Genomic DNA, 25,291 nt, shown 5'->3' with positions numbered 1-25,291 from the left:
AGAACACACCTCAGAATGTCAAAATATTACAAAAACAAAGATATTTTCTGTATGTACAGACATAAATTTGTCTGTACATGTTAATATATATTAACATGTAAAGCATTTGTACATGTTAATGTACTCTGTTTTAGCAGAGCTACTCTGCTAAAACACAGCAGAGGTACTCTACAGTAGCTCTAAACATTTCATCATCCTTACACAGCAAGTATAAAATGACAGAATTTAAGAACATCTGTGTTCTACTCAAACAACAAGTCTTGGCAAACTACCAATTGGTAATTTTAGCTTCAGGCACTTTGTTCACTTTTAAAGCAGCATTAACAGAAAGCTTCTCCCTGCCATGGCACTGAATGCAGCGATTATTGGCTGTTAGAGGATTTTTTTGCACTATCATTTTTTAACTATGCACTTAAACCAAAAGCATATACTTTTATGAATTTGAAATGAAATTAGCACATTAATTCCCCTTTAAGTAGAATATTCTTTATTTGAAAACAAATCTAAGTCGGTGACAACATGAATCAACATGTCAGAACTCAAAGAAAATCAGAAATCCATGTTTCGGTCAAATCTGTCACCAAGACTACTGAATATATTTCTAATTCAGAAATAAATTGCAATATTATATTAGCTGATTTTATTTGTACTTCACGGTCATGTTCTATATACCAATAAAATATATATTCTATATATATTTCTATTTATCACTTAAACAAATAACCAATAAGGTAAGTTATTTATTTTTCTATGTGGTATTTTTCTTGATCTGGGACCTGAGTCCAAATTTCAGACCACGGGCTAGCTAGGTGGTCTGACAAGAGAAAATCCTTGAATATTTAAAGGTGCTAATCTTAAGAATGTTACAAAAATATTTTGAAAGCCATTATGGAACTGGTTCTGCATGCAACACAGGAAGGTGATTTATTGCTTAAGCAGCATCTGTGAGTGAGGCTGAAATGAGCACAATGTTTCGTTATCTTTACAGTATCTGCAAAGGCTGCTAACATTCTAGCAGTACAATATTAGAAAATCATGTGGAAGCACTATTATTGTTGAATATTGGGATGGTGACATCTTTGTTTCTCCTCATTTCAATGTTTCCTCACACCGTGGCTATTATCACCTGTATCAGGAAGTCAGACAAACAGAATCAATACATGATCAACTATAATATCAATGGGAATATAATAGTCAACAAATCTTGCCTACAGTCTTACTATATTCACTTTGCACACAAGTTATGACAACATATTTGCAATATGTTGCACACCCTCAATTGAGACATTCAATAAAGTTGCTGAATATTCACTGTTTTCCCAAAAAAGTGCAGACCTGTGTGTATCAGTATTTCAAGTAAAAAAAAAAAAATGGCAGAGTGGCAGCTGAACAACAGAGTCAGCTTCCATAAACATGGGCTGTAGTTCTCTATGAAAAAGCCCAGGGTAAAGATCCAGACCTTCAGAACTATGCTGAATGCCCTCCCTCTTCTCTGTCCAACCATTTCCTGTCTACACCTTCAAAGTAAAAAGCACCACAAGAACAAGAGATGAATCCAAAACCATACAGAAAGGTTTTTTATCCACCAGCCACCAAAAGCAACTGACATGTCAATGGCACACTGCAGTGTAAGGAAAAACAGCTGATGAAAGACGACCGGTCACTGATTGGCTTACTGGAGATTTAACTTTGATAACCAGAAGAGGCAGAACATGTCTAAAACAGAGCAACAGATTGGCATACTCATGATAAAAGTACCATTAATGAGATCCTTCTTTTAGCTAAGAAACAAGGTTATCAATCTGTCTACTTGCCCTGAACAATGTCATATTTTCCAAGCAAAATACCAAAAGGTGGGTCAAAATACCAAAAGGTGGGTCAAAGTGTGTGTGCAGTCCTTTTTTAAAATCCTTGTTAATATTTTGGGAGCATGCTTTCACAATTAAAATACCAGCATGTTCCATCTGTTCCATTATGAACAAACATAATACAGACATGCCCCAATTTATATTTACATAAATGTACATATAAGTATCAACAGGTCCAAACATATTCTGATCATCTGATCAGGCCTTTTTCCACTGCTTTTTGTCCTGGTGTTGTTCAGGCTGAATAAACTGCAGCTAAGGTCAGCTCTACAATCTGCCCTTACAGCTTCAGTTATATTTATATCAGCAAGAGTGTGAATTACATGGTAGGCCTCAGAATTACTCTATATATATTCACATATTATGTATCATGAAGACTCTGTAAACAAAATGGTCCTTCAAACGAAGAATTACTTGAGAATAATATCTAATTCTAATCTAATAATACACTGGACTGACAATGTTTGGCATCCAGTTTTTTGTATAAAGAGAGAGGAAACAAGAAAAAGAAATTGAGCTTGTTTTAATTTATCATGTGATTAATTGATTTATCTCGTATTATGACAGACCTATTACCAGCTACACTTGCAGCCTTGTATTTACACCAGTGTCACTAAATATCTTATTAATACAGGGGGCCTGAATTCATGGTACTTAAATAATCAACTAATACTAAGAAGCTCAAGCTGTTTTTTTGTTTTGTATTTTTTACAATATTGATATTTCTTTCTGCAATCTTGTAAAACAATAAAATTGAATATATTGTGCAGCTGTATTTTATTTGTTGACATACTTTCCTCAAATCTACATTGTGTTTTCTTAAGCTTCAGTGTTCTGCTGCAGTCATACAAAGCGCAAAACACAATTTGAAATTTGATTAACAGACGAAAATGAAGAAAAAAAATAATAAATTGACATAACAAAAAAACTATGCTGTGATGTCACTAGAGGGGCTTGTGTTTAAGTTTGTATTTTTTTTTTTATCTTGATTTTATTTATCTTTTAGAACAAAACAGAAAAACAAATGACTCCAACCTGTAGAAGTAACATTATACATCTAAAGTGAGTTTGATTGATTTCATGTCCAGTAGCTGTAAACCTCCAAAGCAAAATAAGCCACATTATGCCATGCAGCCTCACAGGATCAAGGCTGGAGTCGGTGGCTGGGCTGGGAGTCTGTAACTCATGTCTGATCCAAGTACCAGCAGATCAGTTCAGATTGATCTCCACATCATACAAAACTCCCCGCATCTACAGATAAACCACAGCATAATGCTGCGATTTAGAAACCTAACAGTGAGTGCAGCAAGTTGAAACACTGAGGCAGCAGCAACACTATGCCAACAATCATCATCAACCATAAGTGTTGTGTTTTACAGGATCTGAAAGCTGTTCTCCATTAAGGCCACTGGGGCTTTTAATGCATGCTTCCCAGATGCCTTTAACAGGCTTGCTCTACGCCACACTGCCTTGAAGCTGAGTAGAACAGGAAGGAAAGTTTCTGCAGCGCTTGCAGTGTCCACCTTAGAACATCCTGTGTTCAGCCCCTTCTATAACAACTACAGCATAAGAGGCAAAACGTCACCTCATGCAACCAAGAAAGTGATGCTCGCTGCTGTTGCATCATCATGATAAAAGCCAGTCCCTCCGCCTGGTTTTAGCCACAGGGGAACTTGTCATGTTACAATCTGCCACTTAATAAATCATAAGACAAAAACTCCACTCCAATGGAAACTTCTAACCATGTTACAAGTTGTATTCTTCCATGGGATGGGCGAGTTGAATATTTCATGATTAAACGGTCCATTATACTGCTGAGATCTAGGCCAAGGCTAAGACTGAATGAAGGGAGGGGGGCTCAGATAACGGTCCAAGCCCCGTCCCAACAACGCAAGGGAGCAGAGCACCGGCGCGGGAGGGGGTCAGGGAGGGGCCAAGCCATCTAGGTTAATCCACACAAACACATACAAAGAAAACAATAATCAACTCCGACAAGAAGAAGCATCAATTTCCATAAGTTTTTGTGTTGGGGCTGACTGCAGGAGCGGTTTACTGTCTGCAGCAGCACCGAAAGCTCCCAACAGTTTAATTCGAGCGTTTCTTTCTGAAAGTGCCCTGCTGTTTGTGAAGCAAAGTGATGCTTGTACATACACACAGCAGGAAAATGGTGAATGAATGCGAACTAAGTTATATTCAACTCTACAGCTGGGTTATTGTTAGCTCTTAGCAAATGAAGATACCTCAAGTTTACAGAAAAAAGAATGACTGTTTATAGCAATGACAAAGCCTGTTTCAAGGCAAAGTCTTCCAACAGAGCTGTGATTTCAGAAGCTTCTCCCGTCAGAAATGCGTGTCAACACTTGACAGCGTCGCACTGAAGTGCGCTAATCCCCCTGAGGCCTCCGAGTCCCCGGCCTCAATTTGACGGCTTAGGCTGCTGACAGCGCCTAATATTGGTCAGCTGTAAATGGCGTACAGGCCGGTTCCCGCCTCCTTACCCGCCTCCTATTTACTCACAGCTAATAATACGGCGTTAAAGCTAACAAGGCTGGCTAACTGGAGCACCAACCTCGGTTGTCGAGATCGTAACCGACCACAACAAAGTAGTCCGCGAGCCTGGCCATGTTCAGAGCTCAGGGCGACAGGCCGTTCTCACTGAATCCTCTGGTTTCTGGGCCGTCAATAGTCCATTTACGTGCTGCCGGCGATAGAAACATCCTGGGAGACAGTAGCATCCTTCCAGCTGCACTCCGCCGCCATACTGTCAATTTGCCTTGCCCTGACAGCCGAGAGCCGTGCGCCTGCGCACTGAGGGATTACTAGGGAGGGGCTGTTCTGCAAGAATGTCCCATGTGGGGAGCCGAACCAATTAAGAGACCAAAAGTCTGACCAAAGCCTATGATTAAACCGGTTCAGCTTCAACTAGACCAGCGATGCAGAGGTGAGGGGTAATGTCGGGTTTCAGAGCCTCTAAAGAAAGAGAACCCGTAAACGATAAGACAAGTTTATTTGTATAGCTTTATTTGTATAGCTTTATTCACAATTCTCTACAGAAGAAAAAAAGTTCATGACAATTAGAATAACAATTCAGAGTAACTCATTTTTCTGGCACATGTAAGGAAATAAAATGCTAAATGCAGATTTGTAACAAATAAATTGATAAGAAATTAGAAAAACAGTCTGAAAATTAAATTTTTGACCTTTTTGGTAAATCTGCAAAAATCTATTGTTTTCAGTCTTGAATGAAACCTTAGGTTTTCTCTGTGTTGTTCCAGCGAATAGTGATGCAACTAAAGAACTGAAACTCTGTCTAAAGTCGTTCATAAAGAGGTCCACAACTGCTTTGTGAAGTACTTTTTTCAGTGTGGAAAAACCCAAACTTAGTCATACCTCAACATAAAAGTAACCTTTCATAGCCAGGCTACAAAGAGCCACCATCTCTTCCTCTAAAATCCTGGTTAAGATAACATCATAAAGATAAGGTAACATCATAAATATAGGGACACTTTATTATAAAAGTTAAATGAAAAGGAGAAAACCCTAAGTATTTATAGCAATGACAAAGGCTGTTTCAAGGCAAAGTCTTCCAACAGAGACTTTGCCTCTGTTGGAGGCATAGAAAATAGGGACTTTAAATATTTCACATTCATGTCAATAAAATCCCCTAAAAAATAAATTATGCACAAACAAACAAAAATCCAATACAATTCATAACAAATAACAGGCCAATTTAAACATTTACATTTTAAGAAATCCATTGAATTAATGAAGAAATTGAAGTTTCTCATTTTAAAGCTATTTCCAAGACAGTTTTTTACTCTGTAAACATTCATTAATATTGTTTTCATTAAAATAATACAATTCATAACAAATAACAGGCCAATTTAAACATTTACATTTTAAGAAATCCATTGAATTAATGAAGAAATTGAAGTTTCTCATTTTAAAGCTATTTCCAAGACAGTTTTTTACTCTGTAAACATTCATTAATATTGTTTTCATTAAAATAATAATGAATTTTATTTGAAAGAAAATGCATTTCAGTAGGCCTAACTCAGTTTACTGAAATACAATGAACTGTATCTCAGTGACCGCTGGCAGCATTTTTTGAAAATAAAGAAAAATTTGCTTAGTTTTTTTGTTCAGGAACAACTGAAGTTATGTAAAGTTCTTAAAAACTGGAGTTACACTCCTGGATGTGTAGATAACATTAGAGTGGGGTGAGAGGAAGGCCTCATGGCTCATATCCGTGTGGCCTGTCCTTGGCTGTCATTTTTGTTATAAACTCAGGAGATATCCAGCACTTCCTGCATTTGACCTTTGATCCAGAACACTTGCAGACTTACACCCTGGTTACAAACAATCCCCAGGTTTGGATATCAATCTTTTGATAAATGTTTTTTTCCCCTTTACTGATCACTAAAAACTCAACACTGTCTGTTTTTGTCACATTTATCTGTAATTGAGGGCTCAGTGGGTTAAAAAATAGACCATTACTCAATAAATGCAACCAATGCTGCACTAGCAGGCGATAGCATCCACTGTAACTGGTTTTAATATAATAGTGACAAGTCTTGGCGAAGTAATTTGATCTTCTCACCCTCAGCCTGCACCAAATGTAGCAAGCTGTTGTTAGTAGAATAAACACCAACTAACCCTAATTCAGGATGTATTTTTACTCATAACACAGAGATAAAGACAATACAGTAAAATGTGTGTGCTGGCTGCTTTTTAAAATGATAATTGTAAATAGCTGAGTTTAAAAATGCATATCCTGTTCTAAACCTTTCATTCTGTGACAATACTTTTTTTAAAAGGGGTCCAAAATTAAATCCAGTAAGACATGCAGACAATTTTATGTGCACAACTCTGTTCAAGTCCCAAACCCACATTTAGTGGGGTTTGTGTCTGAACTGGGCAATTTCAGATTGCACCTGTAATTTTAGATGGCCTAACTCTATTCACCAGGTTGGTAAATAGAACTAACCTGCTGAATAACACCCACCTGGTTTGGATCAACACATCTCTCTTTCAGCGCAGGCAACTTCTGGTTACCTTTCATAGTGATGAACTGGTACTTTACATATGTTACTAACAAATGTTAGTGATTGGGTACAATTTAAAACTTCGACACAGTCCAAGCCTCCAGTAATCATTTCTCAACAACCAAGAGCCCAGACCCTCTGGACAAACCAGTACCATAGAATAAGAAACCGTTTTTTATTGGGCTACTTTAAAGCTACAATATGTAACTTTTACAAAAATATGTTTATTACATTAAAATTGTCCCCATGTCATGACAGTTTATTATGAGACAGATTATCTGTAAAAAGATTGAGCTCCTCCACCTTCCCCTGTGCTGCCCATGCTCACTGTCATAAACAACCAATTAGAGCCACAAGACATGTCTTGATGCTGTCAAACATCTCCTGTACGTGCTGCTAAATTTGCTAATGTTGGAGACATAACTTCCAGGAAAGATGTTTATCTGCCGTCATCGATGGCTGTGATAACTTGCCTGAACATTCACTGCAGGCTCTGTTATGATGAAACAGAGCAGAAAGAAAGGGTGGGGTATGAGCAGCACATACCAAGAATGATTGACAGTGTTGGCTGTTTCTATCAGAGCATTATATTTGCTCTGGACCACCGGGAGAAGGCAGAGGAGCTAAATTTTTTCACAGATCATTTGTCTCATATTGTATACATTCAAGACATGGTGATAGTTTTTAAAAATATCACCAAATATCACCAAAATGTATTATTTCTAAAAGTTATATAGTGCTGTTTTAATAGGCAATTTTTAAATGATAATATTAAGTGAAATGATTTGCACAACTCCCAACTTTGTGCTCAAAAGAATTGTCAGCATAGATTTTAATTGAAGGACTAGAAAATTTAATAAATATTCAACCTTCTTCCTAAAAGTAAGCAGCTTCAGTTGCTCTGATCATTTACTATTCATATAGAGTCTTTTTCTGATTGACTTCATTTCCAGGAATGAATGAAAAGAAAGCTTCTCTATTCCGCCGACCATTGATTCTTCAGGCTTTATAGTCATAAAGTATGCAGCCCAATCAGAGCATGAACCCACTCTCAGCAGGATGCAGCAGTCATGTGACTTCCTGTAGACTAACCAACAGACAGGAAGTGGTTTGAAGGCCTAATGCACATCATAGCTCTAAACAGGCCCGTTCCAACAGCCATCTTCCTTTCTGCTCAGGTGAAGCATATCTCCAAAAAATGCATTTATGTTCCAGAAAGTGGTGTATTTTTCCTTAACTATGATTAAGAGAGACAGTGATGTATCTTAATGTGCTGACTGAAGCTTTTCAGCATCACTCCACACAAGTAATGTGGCAACTTGCAGTTATTACAAAAAACTCCATGAAAGTGTTGATCGCCTCATGTAAGGAGAGACATGAGAGAAATATACATGAAGTGCTGGTTGTTCCTTTGGCTTTATCAAATTATGGCTAAGCTTAGAAACATATGCCCTGTTCTTTATATTTTTAAAAGTATCTTTTCAATTCAATATTTGCGGACACCCATTTTGGTCAAACATCCAGAGCTGAGGTCTGGACTTTGATTAGGCTATCATAACACCTTAATTTTTTGCCCCCCTTTTCTCAGTTTTTACTTTGTAAATTTGCTGTAGTGTTTGGATGAACACGTTTGGCCCAAGCATCACTTCTTATGACCCCTTGTTGTTTGGACATTTAACCTTAATAATTTTCTGTTTTGATCATTTATTTCTTGTTTGTTTTCTTACATCCTGCCTTTTCAGTTTTTGTTTTCTTTGTGTTGATTCAGCTCTTCTCATTATTTGTGTTCTGATTTTCCACATAAAGCACCACTCCACCAGCAGCTGGTCACACAAACTATAAAATTATTAGAACATTCCCTCGGACCACCAAACTCCACTGCCTTATGGCAGTGGAGTTCATTGTTTCGGAAAACTCTCACAAAAAAGAATCTCAAAACAGGACAAAGTGTTTGGAACTGTACTGCATGGACCAAAACACTGGCTATTGTACTTACCTTCTGAAGTCTTGTAGAAACAAGGTCGTTTAAGTTATTTATTTATATATTTTTTAACAGTTTATTTTTGTATTGTTTTATTTTTGCTGCAATATTTAGTATTTTATTGTATTTTTGCATGAGAACATATTGATTGAGTGGAAAACCTGCAAATAATAACTATAATTTTGTTTGGCATGGCAAGATATAGATCAGTCATGTTTTTTTCTGACTGGCTTGTGGGGAAAAAAGAAAAGATCTAATTAGCTTTAAAAAAAAGAGGAAATGGAAAAAGTACAAACAAATCAGTGAGACCTTAAGATGTGAGCTGTTGTGGGATATTTTCATTTGTGACAGATGTTTGATATAATATTCTGAGGACTGATCTTATGTGTCCACTAGCATTTAACTGAGTAACTAAATAAAACATTTTGTCTTCAGCTCTGAGGTTCTGTTATGCTGGATGTTTCTTCCTGTTCATAGAGAGTTCTTACTTTCCACTGTCACCATGTAATTGCTATGGAGAAGGGATTACTGCGAATGTATTTACTGAGATTATTTGGGTAAAGTTTTTTGAATGGGTGTTTATTTTTTTACCAATAGGCATTACATGATCAATTAGACTTTATAGTATTGAATATCAACATTGTAACTTTTGGTGCTCTAATCAGAAACAAACTGGGTTGTTTTCAGTTGGGGCTGAATTTGATGAGAATCTACCGCATTGTAAAACAATTTCTGTCATTTATGTCATTTAGATGGAATTGGATTTTGTTTCACTGCATATGAATTTGACAAGTTCGACTTGCAAAGTGTCCTGAGACTTTATCAGTTGTGACTGTAATAAAAATCTGAACTGTTTGGATCTGCTTTATATGCACATGATGCAATATATTTTTCTGATACAAATTTCTCTGAATTTACATTGTGTTTTAAACAGATGGAAGGTGAATAAACAGAAATGTGTAGAACTGGTTTGTATTTGCAGTTGTTGCTAATAACCTCCATCTCCAGTGTCATCTCTTCTCTCCTTCTCTTCTTTCTCACAGTGAAATCTAATCCCTCCTTTGTGCACAACACTGTCCTGATAGTTTTCCGCTCTCACTCATACTTGTGTTAAGCCGTTCCAAACAAACCTATCTGGATAATATCTAAAATAATGTAAATTAAACTTACTGAAGCTGCCAAGTAAACGATTAACAAGATAACAGCAGGAAAGTGAATCTTCACATGGATGTAATGCTTAGAGTAGGAGAAGCTATTTTTAAATTCAAGACATTAGCATGAGATACAGCTTCTACTTGTTGGACTACACAAAGAATTTGTGTTCATTTATCTTCATGTTATTCTCATCCAGCTGCAGCACCAAGTTGCTAGTGCAACATGAGGTTCACTAGGGGGCAGCAAGTATTAGACTACCACAGAGCGGCTTGTGCTGCTGTGAAGCAAGTCTGTGAGAAAGATGCCATGAAGACGAACATTAAATGACTAAAACTAAAATAATTTGAGCATCGCAAGATGAATATTTTTACCCAACTATTTTTTTTAATTTTGATATTCTAGATACACAGATATATAAATATACATATATATTGACGTAAAACATGATCGAAAACATTTTTTCTTTTGGAAATTTAGCTTAAAAATTTAAATCCATATGAAGATATGTTACACAGAGGGACTTAGTTCAAGCATTTACTTCTGTTCATTTTGGCGATTTTTGGGCTTCAGATAATACAAACCAAAAACTGCCTTTCAGCAGAAAATAAGAATATTACATAATAGAAGCAAGAAATGAAAATAAATAACAACATTGAATGCAATCATTTTAAAGTGTGTTACGTCCTAGATAACAGTGAGGAAGACTTCCTGATGCAACATCAGGCGAGTATTTTCAGTATGGGCCATAATTCTGTATTAAAATTCTCTTCTTATTGGTGTGCAATGTAAAGTCTTTTTTTTAAAGCTGAATTTGGGGTTTTATTTGCCCTAAGCCAAAATCATCAAAACTGACAGAAATAGTAAGCTGAAATACTTCATTCTACGAGTAAAATCAAAAAATGAGTTTCACTTTTTCTATGAACTAACTTTAATTTGATATTTTAATTGGCAGACAATATACACGTTTAGAGATTTGTTTCATAAAAATCAACAAAGACATACATGTTGGTTCAAGTCAAGACCACAAAGCACAACAGCAAAACCAGCCAGGATGCAAGATACAGTCTGAACACTTGCTGCTCATTTACTTGTAAACATTTTCAAATAAACAAGGGCCGATGAGGACAAAACATCTTCAGCGTTTGTCTACATATAAATGAGTTTGTTGCTGAAAACCAGAGGAACTCAGTATCCTCTATGAAGAACCATTTACCTCCTGAGAGCTGCAGATGTTCTTTCTCTGGACCCTTCAGCTTCATCCTCTTCACCCCTCATTTCCTCCATCAGGCTGATTGCTTGTTTTGTACCTGTTCTCATTTAGCAGGAACTGATTTCCACCCTCACATGTACACTGTCTGATCACATCAGAATCTTCCCCAAGATGTTTACTATTAACAAAAAATAAACTACACTGTCAGTTAAATTTCAGAAAGTGATCCATACTTTTATCATTTTCAGCAAAGAGGAATGTAACCTGAACTTCTTGACCAATGAGCTCAATAATTCTCACACATACACAAATAGTCACTAAAATAGGATGAGACATTTCTTGTTAATGAACTTGTTTTATTTATTTTGTGTTGATCAGTAAAAGTTAGAATGTTGCTCCACAGCAATAATGCATGTGAGAACATGCTCCACTTTTTCCACTGGCTCTCTTTTGCACTCAATGAAGCATACTAAATTGCATTTTCAGCCATCTTATGAAGTAAGCCGTGTTCTACTGTCTGACATTCAAAAGCTCTTCGCTGTTCTCAAACACATCAACAGAGACAACAAAAAGATTGAGATAAAGGACTGATTTGATAGGCCTTTGATCAACTGACTGCATCCTCTCAGCTTTTCCTTTTCTGGCAAGTTCCATAGTGGTAGATAAATGACTGTGTGCCATAATTGTCTGCTTCACAGAGTATTGAGTCATTTTCGCTAATTGCTGCCAAAAACAACAGTAAAGGGGGCCACGACTGAGAGATCAGTTGTGAAGAGGATTCATGCGTTCAGCGCTCAAAGGATTCTGAGTCTCCAGCTGAAACTCTTACATAAATGAATCAGTAACAGAACCAGCAAAGAAGTGGCCTATTTTCTCAACCAGCTCTGACTGACCAATGAGTTACTTTCAGAAATCTGTGTTGGGATGTCTTTTTTTTATGGTTTCATGTAAGATTTAATTTGACCATTTTGAAGCCTGAAAATAATGTTAATCTGACGCAGACGCTATGTATCCACTGATTGGATGCTTGAAGTGGCCTCGGTGACTAGGTGGTGGTGATGATTGTGATAGGAGTTTGTCCTGTGATCAGTGGGTTGCTGGTTTGAGTCTCTGTGTCTGTCAGATTGCCCCAGCCCAGCTGTAGCTTGCCACCATCAGCGCGTGAATGTGTGTGTAAATGAGAATAACTGATTTCATTGGAAATTGGTTGTCCCCAAAAGTGCCACATCAGTCTGATGTGATTTCAATTCATTACCTCTATTGATCATTTGGGAGCATTAGACAGACGACATCAGCATTAAAATTGCATCTCTTGGAATTGGAGAAAAACATGATCTCACCATAAGATTATGGAAAAAGTATCCTACTCTGTCATGTTACTTGAGCATACAATTCTTTATCTTTGCTGGACTTAAATATTCAAACTTTCAGTTTATTAATATTGCACCACCAAATAATAGCAAATGTAATTTTAAGGCACTTTACAAGACAAACAGATTCAGAGATATAATATTATATCATTTCAGTAATATACAGTGATTCAAAGTTAGTCACATTCACTACAATTCAATGACAGTTTTTTCAAGCTGCTTTATAATTTGTAAACAGCTTCCCATAATGAGGAACTCCAGGTGATTGAACCGGGTCATTGACTTTGCACCGGTTCGTCCTGAGTTACAGTAAAGAACATGAGGATGAAGAACATGGCTGTCTGATCAGTCACTAATGTCCACAAACCTGTTTGGTTTAGCAGCAGAGTAAGCATTGGTGTGTGAGTCACTGTGTTTTATTTGTTATCTATGTATTGCATCAGAAAGTGGATCAATCAACTGAAAACTACAGACCAACCAGGAGTCTACTGGTTGGTCTGTTGATCACCCATCAATGTTACTTTCTTTCAGTTAAATGAAAAAATTTGCACTGACTAGACCGTCGAAACCAGCCTGTGACGCAGCACTTGATATTATAATTCGCACAAAGACCAGTCAACAAGACTTTGGACATAGAACAAAAAAATTCCTGCCGATATGAGATCTGAGTCATTAATTAAAGTAGAGAAAAATGTGTCTAGACCTGTACCGTACCTGTCTTAGTGAATGACTCAATGAGATAGCATGCAAACAACATTTTCCATGGTTTATAGTATTGAATCATACTAACAATAGACAAGTTCCTACCAGGAACCACTGAGCAAAAATGACAACAGCAATAAAATACATGCAGTGAAGGAAATGCTTGTGTGTGGGAATTTAACAGTGATGCCTCCCAACGACTCATGACTTACACTGAAAAGCGTCAGGGGAGGTAGTGGAAGACTCCTGAATCCAGTCATATCTGTGCTAAACACTTGGCTGAAGGCAATGATAACAGACAGAAGAGGGGTTTGGCTGAATTTCTTGAAAACGCAGCTTGATTTCATACGCATACACATGGTGGATTATGATAGCAAAAAGTGCTCAGGAATATACCACCGTTTGAAATGGGAATATGACCCGTGTCCTTTTATCCAATCACCACTGGAGATAAACGACAAGCCCCTCACAATCAACCTGCAACATGCTGCTAACGGCTGTTAGCAAAGCCACCTGCAGTTCATTACTGAAACTTTACAGCTGATGTTCAGTCAAATTTCACAAAACTATATTAACTGTAAAGCTTAAACATTCTTGAGATCCTGTTAAAGTTGATTTCAGCTTCTACCACTCAACTTTTATAGCAATCTCTCTTTTCCAGAAAAATACATGATCCCATAAAAATAAAAGGTGTAAGCTTGTAAAATTATAAAATGTGTCTCTTTTCACATAATGTAGCCTGTACACAAATATGTTAAGGATTCTGAAATGTATGCATCAAATCAAAGAAAACCTATATAATGCTACACACAGAATTTTTATTTCTGTTGTAGCTGTTTCAACCGTTAGTTCTATTTAGAACTATTTTATTGTGATGGTTTTTTTTTTGTTTTTTTTTTTCCAGAAAAAGCTTCTATGCTTTCAGTTTTATGTTTGTTTACTTTTTGAGGTTTTTAAGGTTACAGAACTTACACTGCTATTGGGCATGGAATGCAATTTCTGATATTTTTATAGCATCTCTTGGATTTATATCAGTGCAATGCAGAATAGTAAAATTTCCAAGGATGTTAAATACTGGTTAGTTGTAACTCCACCCACTCTATTTAAATCCACTATGTTAGTCAGCAGTCAGCTTCACATTGGAACTTGATTCTTGACCAACAGGATTGGAATCGTGGGAATAAGACTTTTGACTGACTCCATACTCTGAGCTCTACATTAAAGTAAGATCATTTATTCTGCATAATGTGTGGACTATGTGTAAATAGGTAATCTTTCAGACAAATATGTTCTGTTTTTATTTTGTTTCTGCTGAGTTAAAGTTCATGTAGAACTAAGTCTGTATAAGGCAACAAAATCTGCCTATATTTAAATATACTTTTTTTTAACCATCATTGTCTTTTAGAGAAAAAAAAAGAAAACATTGATTTTCTTTTCTCTTCTTTTCCAGTTTGCCCAAGTGGGAATCCTCAGCTTCAACGTTTTGCTGTAACTTTTTTTTTTTAATTATCATTATCTATTTATTGCTCTCCCTCCATTTTTGGAGGTCTGAGAGTCGGTGAGGTATAGCCCCCCTCTAACTCCTGCAGAGAGAGGTTGTACAAAGTTGAAGTTGAAAGTTGAAGATGCGGTCCTTCCTCCCGCTTGTCGTGTATTGCATCAGCCTGCTTTCCCTGCAGCAGCTGGCGGCTTCACCGGCCGGGAAGCGTCCTGACGGAAACAGGTAGGACAAGATAACCACCGGCTACTTTACTACTGCTTCCGCCTCCTGTTGTCGGTATAACACACTAATACAATAGTTTTAGACGATAAAACAAAGCTACACCTGATTGGCTGAGTTTAAAAACATTTCGTCACCTGCCACTTTACGGCAAATTAGTTCAGGGGAAGTGCTGCAAGTCGGAAACTTTAAACCTAAATGGGTTGGAACAAGCGGCTTCTGCAGTCGTCTTGTTTTTAATTTAAGAAGTTGAAAAGTTTTCTGCCGGTGTGGTGGTGCGTAACAGATCTAGAACTTTAACTAAAGCTTGCTGTTAGTTTGCTTAAGTGTTATTTTCTGCCTGCGTGTCTAAAGAGTCACATGAGCCGGAGTGTTTGGAGGTGGCTGCTGTTCTGTCGTGCAGTTCAGACAATGAGCTAGATGATCAAAGGCTGTAAGCAATAAAACACTTTTGTAAATGTTTTTTGTTTTCGTTTTACATTATTGTAAAAATTAAAACGTAAAATAATGCCAATATTTGAAACGTTTAAAGTAGCACAATAGTTCGAAACTCCTGGTTATTAATATTATAAAAATTATACAGCATTTGATAAGGTCGTGGATTAAGTTCTGAAGTGAAATAAAAAAGCTACAATTTAGCAGGTCCAGTATAAAAAAATGACCCACATTCTGAATTTAAAGTTGAAGTTAACTATTGCTCCACACTTAAATCCCCAAAGCATGTTTGACATATTCCACGTCGTCTTACACAAGGAGGGAAAACCAGTTTATTTTCATGAATGGAGCCCCACAATGGATTATTGTGAATGTGACGTTAAATGGTCCCTGTTCTGTTCCGCCCTTTTAAACTGCAGTGGTTTTAGTCAAAAAGCCCCGCAATTAAAGACGAGGCAACAACCAGTAACAGCCTGTAGACCCAGTTTGATGTGTGCGGGGTCAGCAGCCATACAAACTTAAGTTGCAATGTTATCAGTGAGTAGCGCCTGAGAATGCAGATGAAAGAGTGTAAATGGCGCCTTCTGCTGGTAGAGTGTGATAAGAAACTGCTTTTTTTCCCCCTTTAGAGCCAACTTTTCTGAATTTCCATCCATTTGTGAGTCAACAAGGCAACTCAAAAGTGATAGACCTAAGTGTAGCATTAAATATTATGAGAAATATTACAGAAAAAGCTTCTATGCTTTCAGTTTTATTTAATGTTTATTTTCTGAGCTCATTCCTTTTAAGGTTACAGAAGTTACATTGCTTGTGGGCATGGAATGCAATCGATAATATTTTTATTATATATTTATATCTGTATATATATACACTTTGTGTATTTATTTATTTGTCAAAATGGATATAATCCAGTAGATAACTTGGAAAATTGAGGAAATCTTTTTTTTTTCCCTTTTATGTTGTTCAATTATTTTGTGATTGTAAAATAATTAAGAAAAGTTGGAGAAAAATCCTCTCATCACTATGCATATGTCACATGCCGGACACAATAAAGAAAGAGGGTTTGGAAGAATAATAAAGCTAACATCTGTGCTGATGATCTAACAGCTCTGCCTCTGTTTGAGGCAGAGCAGATCACACAGCACCATCTCATGTCATTGCCTATTGATGTGTGTGAGCGAGCGCTGAACACCTGCTGCTGAAACCTTCACCTGCCCAGCACCTTAATCCCCTCAGTCCATCTCGTTTCTACTTAACAAGAGAGTCCTAATCCCTCCGTCTTCCCTAAAGACGTGTCTTTTTCCCAGTTTGATCCAGTCTGCTACATAACACATAATTGGTCGTAAATGTTCCACTGCTTTCTTCTTATGACAATAAATTCTCACTCCCAGTTCCATGGAGCACATGGTGTCCTGTTACCATCACGTGCTGACTGAAGAATAACAGCAGACATAACTATTCTACATTTCTTTCGCCTGTTAGACGCTGGGTGGATTTCTGTCATTCCTTTCATGTTCTGTTTGTGTCCATGTTCTGTCTCTGTAACCTGATAAGGTAATGCTAAAGAAGTCCTTAAGATGCAGAACTGCCGCTTGCCAAACTAGGAATGATTGTATGGTTTTCTGATCACATGCAGCAAATACCCTTCATTTTCTACTATATTTTTTCTTTTATGTTTCTTTTTTAGGTTAACCGGTTTTTATTTTTATTTATCTCAATAAAATATGTCAAAATCTGGACGTTTCTAGCTAAGAACAATGACCTTTCACCCACATTTTAGCATCAGTACATATCTTTGTTGTGCCACCAAAACTGAATTCTGTTTTGGTTGTTGAGCACTTTACGATACAGATTACTGATTTAACAACTCATTGTTTTGAGATGAATGACATGCCAAACAGATTTTCACTTGGACTCCTTTTGGGCCTCACTGTGTTCGCGTCAGGACACACAGTGTGGTTCAGTCTGGGTGCTTACGTTGTAGTCCAGGTTTGTTCAAGCAGTATGAGGTCACATGATGTTATGTTTTTTCCAATTAAATCATTAATGGAGAAAAACAAGAGTGAGCGACAGACAACCAGACAGACAGACAGATTTAATCTCACACAGGGTGTGTGTAATAATAATAGTAGCTATTATTACTACAACTATTAATTATAATAATTACTATTAGCATAGTAATTATTCTAATAATTAGTAATTATAATAACAATATAAGAATATGAAGTTAGGTATTTCAGGTTTCTGTGCATGGGTTCTTGGGACTGAACAGTTACAGTTGAGCAAGGTGAAAGCAGTGACCAAACGGGGAGAATTCCACTCTGGATTATCCTCTTAGACCAAAATCCAACTCTGGCATCCGTAAAGAGCTGTTTTTCACATGGAAACCCATTTTGTAGAGGCGTGACTTTACATGTGCTGTGTATGTAAGAGGAGCAGCACTCATCTGATGATGTGGTTGAATGTTTTGTTTATTGATCACAGGGTTTCAGATGCTAGTTCCTATTTAAACTTTTGACTTCAACTATCAAAACCACTGGGCTAGAATCATCAGCACCACAGATTATAGTTCTGTGTTGTGTAACAGTGGAGTCAGTGTATGAGTCATACAAAATATTACCAATTTAAATCCACAATGAATTTCAGTGTCAAGATGCAATGGTGACTACAGTTCGAGAGAAAAAAGACATGTGTCCAGTGAGTTAAATACTGGTCCCGTTGTTTAGACGGGTGATGTGGCAGCATGGCACATCAAACCTGATCTGAAAATAGCCTGCGGCATCACATTATGCAACTGTCTCTCCAGAAACAGCCTAGTCTTTGGCAATTGAGTCCTCGTCAGGCTACCTTACCTGTTTGAATAGCATTGACCTTCCATTTCATGCCAGATTACTATACAACATCTCAATGGTATACCGTTTTCAGCCACTCAGCGGGATTAAAGAGTGAGTGTTTGTGTTGAGTCAGCATTTTACTGAGTATATTTAGAACAGCTGTGGTATCTGCCACAGACAACTTGGTGCTAAATTTTTCTTGTAGTTGGAAAAGCAAAGATATGATGCATTTCCTCAGATGTAGTGTACAAACAGAATTATGAAGGTTTACTTCTCGTCTACCAGGTGTAGTCATTTTTTTTCCAACCCTTTTTCCATTGGTGGTGCTAAGTTCGACACTCAGTGGCTTGACTCTTACTGATGAGCCATCAGGTCAAGTTGAAAGAACGATACCCATTGTTCAAACAATGAACAGATGGTAGAGATGTTGCTACTGGTTACTGAGAGGCCAGTACATTCTGCTTGGTTTGCTGACCGTGTCCTTTCCAGCAGAGAAATTGTCCCAAGGTCCACGTTCCAGACAACGCGTTTTATGCATGGATCAATGAAATGTCAGTCTCCAAATAAAAAACATACCCTTCTTAACTTGAAAGAACTTGTTACTGTGCACAGATTCGCTGGAGTTCCACCGGTTTGATTTATATTTGCTCTGTTTCCCCTGGAACCATTCAGCAGATCTGAAACAAGTCTCATCAGGTTTCTTGATAATGAGATCCTGTGCCTACTTACCAAAAATACCAACAACAATCAGGTGGCAACATAAAAATGGTAGCAACAAAGGCTGACTCAGGAATATGCTATTCAAGGCATCAAAAGGCTATTTACTTTTATATCCCAATTAAGAGACAGGCATGTTGAAATGTACAAAGTTGTGCTCACATGCAAAAGATAAACAGATGTCGGTACTCCTACTAAAAGTTTCACAGTAATAGCTGATCCTAAACCTTAAAAGAAAACAATAGGAGAATAAATCCATTACTAAAATTTGTACTTATTTCAAAAGAAACCCATTCATATTACTCAGTGATATAAAATATTATGTAGTTTGGAAGATATACTGATCTTATGAGCTGTGTTTGTAATTCAGCATAACCCTTAATCAGTTTCTAGTGTGTTTGGTCTGTTTGTGGACAGGATTTGAAGTTGCAGAAAGGAGGGTGACTGGTTTGGGAATCTCTGGGTCTCCTTTCCTTTGGTTTGATTATGTGCTTCTGTGTGTATCTTTGGACCATCAGTGTGTGCTAGAATGTTTTAGTTTGCATTCTAACAGTATACATCACAGTAATTCAAAAAGTTGGTAGTTGTTACTCGCTTGTGTCTACTTTTCGAGGTGTCACAGTGGACTGATATTAGTGGGATGACTTCAACTCCTTATTATGTGCGAGGACTTTTCAGTTGATCGCAACATGTCAAGAACATCACACAATGAAAGGGGTTTCTGTTCTGGGTCTCTTACAGACTGGCATCATGCTTAGGGTTGGACCTTCCTTGATGGTATTGCCGTCTCCACAGTGTAGCTAACAGGACTTAGCAAGTAAAAAAATGGGCAGCAATTTAACCACCCATAAAGAGCTGTTGTCCATGTCTAAGGAGTTTTTGAGGTTTTGTAATGTTCCTCAAAATATTTCCTAGCATTTTTTGTGGTTTGGCATGATGCACCATAATGCTTGAGGAAACTTCTACCGCTGGCTTGGTGGAGTGGATGGGCTCAGTTTGCTGAAATATTTAAGTTAAGGGCAAGTATTACATGAATATCTACATTCAAAGTTTGCTAGCACTGCATTAAAGTGTTGTGATTTTGGCCATTTCAAATTCTGATTCACTGAGAATTTTTCTTGCATATATGTGTTACCTGCTTATTTTTGCATTTTATCTTTTGTTCATCCACTACTGTTTGCTTAATCCACTTATATTTCAAAAACCTAAAAGAACACCTTTTAACCGGCTTTTTCTTTTCCCTTTCCAGACTGAATAATCTCAAAGAACCCATCGATCAGAAAAAGGAGCTCTCCACTCCCTCAGAAGGCCAGTCCAACACTGTACCAGCATCTCCAGCAGCAAACAAACTCCATAAATGGATGTTAAGCCTCATGAGACACCCGCCAGTGTCCAGTTTGAAGACGGCATCTCCTGGCCTGACATGGGCACAGCCTGATAAGGCTTTTCAGATCAAGAAAAGGGCTAAGAGATCTCGTGGCCACGGACACTCGAAAGTGGGCAGAAACCACCACCAGCATCCCCAGTATAAGAGAGTGGGGTGTGTCCTAGGAACCTGCCAAGTACAGAACCTCAGCCACCGTCTGCATCAGCTCGTCGGTCAGAACGGCAGGGAAGAATCATCCCCCATTAACCCGAGGAGCCCTCATAGTTTTGGATGAGTTAGGTTGCCCCAAAAGCAGTTCTGTTGGTATTTGTCTGTTAATGTCTTGGTTGTAGTTTTTGCATTTAGGATTAATCTACTGCGCAGTCAGCTTTGATTTATTTTAGAAATCTTCTGCTTTTACTGTTTGTACTTGATTGGTGGATTTTAAAGTTACATTTTAAAATCGCAATGGACCAAATTAACTCCAAGGATGGACCATCTCCATCACAGGAAAATATGGACATTAAAACATTATGAATTCTTCAGCTTGAATACTAAAAGGAAGAAAAAAGCTGACATTGGGACATCTCAATCTGGATAAAGTAAGAATTGTGCTGAGTCTTCAGTGCCGTTCAGTGGAGTACTTCTTGTTGCCAACTGAACTTCATAGCTTTGGATCCTTTGCTGTTCACTGATCACACACTAAAGCCTCTAATGTGGATTAGAAGCTGCACCATGACATGGAGACCTATCAAAATCAATGAGTTTCTGAATACCTTTTCAACAGTCAAGTGAACCCTTTTACCTCTCTGTCAGCTTTGAAGTTCATACACTGTGTCTAACATGAACTCGGAGATCACCACAACAGTCCTTAAGTTTGTAGCTGAACTTAATTTGAGATCATCCACAGCCAAGACTTACAGCAAACATTGTCATTTAAGACAACATGAAAAGGAAAATAAGAGTCAGCATGCAGGGATTAGTTAATGAGTCAAGAAAAGTTCTGTTTCAATTTTATGCTTCACTCAGTTGAAAATAAAAGTTAACGCTATAGTCAGATTAGCATTTCATAGTTTGAGTGGATCCTGGTTAAATCTCTAGTATTTTAGCAGTTAGATCAAATCAGAAAATAACTTCCTTAAAATTTCTCAACAAGCGTCTTTATTTAGTGGACTAGCAGATGATTTTAGGCTTCCCGATTTCAAGAACTTAAAAGTTAAATCTCTGAGTCACTTATGTCATCCAAGTTGATTCTACAGCAAAGATGTGAAAGTAGACAAATCAGAAATAGGTAAAGCATCCTAGTAAAACACATTTACTTTCATTATTACTTTCCAACTATGTAATATGGAGTTACGATGTGGGTTTGAAACAAAAGCCACGCTGACCAAAATGCTAGCTGTAACAGTTTCTAGTTTCAAATATAAACAGAAATAGCCAGGCAGCAGCAAAATGCATGCCCCAACATTTTGTTGTCTTCTATTTATGTCTGCCTCTGAAATGGTGGGCGGATGATAGACCAGGAATCGTTGGGAAACAAGGTCTTGTTGGTCCACCATGGTATAATTTGTTTCGGTCTTAAAGTTCTCAGCCATCCAGCCTTCCATTTTCTATACCCACTTAATCCCGTTTAAGAAAACCACCATCAAGCGAGTGGGTTATGTCATAGAGCTGGCATAGAATATAATCTCTATGCCAACTATAACCGAGCAAGTAGTGGAAAACAATCTGAAGAAGTCACCAGTCCATCATGAGGCCAAGGTTATAATCCTCTTGTTAGACACCCACCATATTACTTAAATCATAAGGTTGAGACGCAGCTTGAATCAAAATTAGAGTCAGTTCAAATTTGAACATCAGTCAAAACCGGAAATCAGTGTTGGCCAGCAAAACTCTGATTGGTGCATCTTTAGTATTAAAATTATATGTAAACTTTTTACTAAACCTTCATACGTAGTAGTGTTGGAGTAATGTTTGAGTAGGAAAGTGAGTCATTTATTATTATTATGATTATGATTATGATTATGATTATTATTATTATTATTATTATTATTATTATTATTATTATTATTGTGTGATCTATTGTTTTCTGTAATCTTGAAATAGCATTACTTAAATCTCACCAAATACCTGGAAATACTTGACTGAGTGGCCTTGCAGTATGTGACCCACATGATATGACACCATGTTCTTAATGTATTTTCCACTGTCTTTATTTTTTCCATCTATTTTTTTCTTCCCTGGCTGTAATCCTTTTAGACCAGAGGTCAAATCGTGGTAGCCAGTGATTCCTTGGTCTTAACTCTAATGTGTTCAAAGCCTCACTCTCTGTTGTAACAGAGCTTATTATTGTCTCGTGACAGCTCATTAAACAGCTTTTAAAATGCAGACAAGAACATCTCTCTACTTTCTCGAAATGTAAATTTTCAGCGATTCTATGTGTTTTGGATGAGTTTTGCCTTATCACTGTTTTGCTTTTTCAGTATGTTTTTGGGACGTCACACGTTGCGTCATACAGAGTTGTGTTAGCAAATCTTACCACAGTCGATGGCTTCTGGTTAGAGACCAGGGACAGTGTTTCAAGATTATCCATGGCTAAGATTCATAGGAGTTCAGTGATGTTCCTGTTAGTTTCTCATCAGACTTGTTTTCTTGTTTTCACATTTGAGTGTCACGTGTTCTTCTTTAGGGTCACAGGAAAGCACTTTAATGCAATCAAATCATGTTGACAGTTTTTTTACAACTTGAATTTTAATGTTGAAGAGCTAGCGACGGTAGGATGAGGTTGTGTTTCTATTTGTGAAGACGTATGTGCGCTCCCTGTGGTGTGAGGAGTGCTGAATTCTCCCGTGAATATATGTTATACTTTTGTATTTAAAGAAAGTTATGTATTGAAGTATTTAACTTATCTTGTGTGATAATGCCTGAATGTCACCGAGAACTATTTATCTTGTCTTTTGTTCCTTATGGTGGGAATTAAGTTTGTGACTGTAGTTGAAATGTTACTGTTTGACCATGTTCTTCAGTCTTTAAAATAAAGAACCATACTGACAATATGTTAAATGTTTGTGCAAAACTTTTCTTAGTTTTTCATGTCACCTTATTAAGTTTAAAGAAAAAATGTATTTGAAGAGTTTATGAATAAAACCCTTTTCTCTTCTAAAACTTGGCATTTTTGCCCATTTTTCTACAAAATAGCTCAAGCTTCGTCAGACTGAATGAGGAGTGACAATAAACTTATGCTGTAAGGTTTGGCTCCAGATTCTCAGTTAGTTTAAGGTCTGAATTCTGACAGGGCCGTACTAAGACATAATTAGGTTCTAACAGCCATTAGCTATCTGCTGTAGGTTTAGGATAGTGATTCTTATGGAAACTGAAGTCTCAAATCTTCTGCAACATCTAGCAGGTTTTGTTCTAGGGTTGCTCCTTAGCTCCATCCATCTTTTCATCACCATTTTATCTAACGGAAGCTTAAGAGTTGTGACTGATTTTGAAAGCCACTATAACATCATAGAGGATGTGATCCATCTTCTCCTTTGACCTGGAAACAACGTCTCAAATGTTGCAACTATGGTCAATCATTAGCTGATGGAGGGCATTGGACATTGTGAATGAGACATGGAGGGATCAGGACATGATCTGATAGCTGCCACATCAGTACGTCTGACAGAACAGGGTTAATGAGTGATGGAGGGAGTCTGACCAAAAGCAAGACCAGGATTTGGTGTCCAGAGGGGGCGGAGTTCAGGGGAAGAGTGCTGAAGGGTAAAATGGGACGAATGAATTTGACAACCCTTGATAGATCCTTGAAAGGGTAATTTTTGACAAATTTCTTGGAGCCAAATGCTTCGGAAGGTGGATGTCACTTTCCATTAAGTCCAGTTAATTCCTCACAAGAGGTCAAATCCCTGCCTTGCTCTACTGCACATCACATGTTTGCAACGCTTGGCTCTCATGATTCTTATTAAAGTTTTATACGTTCTAAATATTTTAAACGTATTTTAAATCAAATTTGACCTTTCAAATTCCACAGCAAATGAAGTTGCACTTGTTGGAAGAATTACTTTTAACTCCTTTCGCCCCCTTCGTGTTAAAGCTGAGCTGGTATCCACTTTAGCTGTAAATTTTAAAATGAATTTTGAACAAGACATTTCCTTGATAGAAACCTGCAGCAGATGGAAGTATCAACTCTCACACTTTGCTGTAACCCCAAAGGAAGTTCCCACATTCAACACAATGTGGCAGATAGAAAATATGACCTTAAAGTAAGTCCCTAAGTGTGAGGATACAGTGGAGATCCACCGATGCTACTGTTCATTTTTTCTGTTTCTTAAAAAAATCTAAGAACAGCCATGTTGAATGAAGAAGGAATCACGTTCAGGATCTTTAAGAGTTGGCTGCTGCACAGCTGTAGATTGAGGAACAGTAAATTTATTTCAGTCATTTTTATTACCTTCCAAAAAAAAGAAAAAAAAAAAAAACACAAAGGTGCCTATCTCCAGTGCTTATAGTACAAGAGTCAAGGAACACCAAAAGACGGACACATGAGACAAACAACCATGGACTGACACACTCACTCATTAGGCAAGTCTGGATTAGGGAGAACGTTCAGGACAGGTTTGAGGCTTAGTTAGAATTGACACAACCCCCAAGCTTTGGATACTTTGGATGATGGATTGACCAGAGCTCACAGAGCTCTGGTCAATCCATCATCTAAAAATATAAAACTGAAGGCACCATGCCCATAATCATCTAGGCAACACTGCTTCTTACAAAAAAAAAGGCAGCTTCATACGCCAGTTCAAATTAAAAGCAGTTTTATCACTTCATAAATACTGAAAACCAAAGAGACTGACAGCAGTCTGTCCATCTAGCAGTCTGTCATGGT

At 37.4% G+C, this 25,291-nt stretch overlaps 2 protein-coding genes across 6 annotated transcripts in view; one reads left to right on the top strand and one right to left on the bottom strand.

Moving 5' to 3' along the window:
• The window catches only part of sbf1 (SET binding factor 1), a 56,023-nt gene extending 51,372 nt beyond the window's left edge, over nt 1-4,651 (bottom strand). For all 5 annotated transcript variants that reach the window (XM_055055422.1, XM_055055425.1, XM_055055424.1 and 2 more), the window contains exon 1: nt 4,438-4,651. In XM_055055422.1, the coding sequence (XP_054911397.1) occupies nt 4,438-4,492 (55 nt within the window). In that variant the 5' untranslated portion in view covers nt 4,493-4,651. The remainder of the gene's footprint in view (nt 1-4,437) is intronic.
• adm2a (adrenomedullin 2a) overlaps nt 1-23,459 on the top strand; it is a 33,961-nt gene extending 10,502 nt beyond the window's left edge. Inside the window, exons 5-7 of the mRNA XM_055055428.1 lie at nt 14,496-14,554; nt 14,782-15,054; nt 20,287-23,459. Coding sequence (XP_054911403.1) covers nt 14,957-15,054; nt 20,287-20,698 — 510 coding nt within the window. The 5' untranslated portion in view covers nt 14,496-14,554; nt 14,782-14,956 and the 3' untranslated portion in view covers nt 20,699-23,459. The remainder of the gene's footprint in view (nt 1-14,495; nt 14,555-14,781; nt 15,055-20,286) is intronic.
• The last annotated feature ends 1,832 nt before the right edge of the window (nt 23,460-25,291 follow it).

The sequence above is a fragment of the Poeciliopsis prolifica genome, unplaced genomic scaffold, assembly GCF_027474105.1.
Source record: "Poeciliopsis prolifica strain line A6 unplaced genomic scaffold, Auburn_PproV2 SCAFFOLD042, whole genome shotgun sequence".
Lineage (NCBI taxonomy): Eukaryota > Metazoa > Chordata > Actinopteri > Cyprinodontiformes > Poeciliidae > Poeciliopsis > Poeciliopsis prolifica.
The sequence above is the reverse complement of the archived record's forward strand: the minus strand, read 5'-3'. Positions and strand labels throughout refer to the sequence as shown.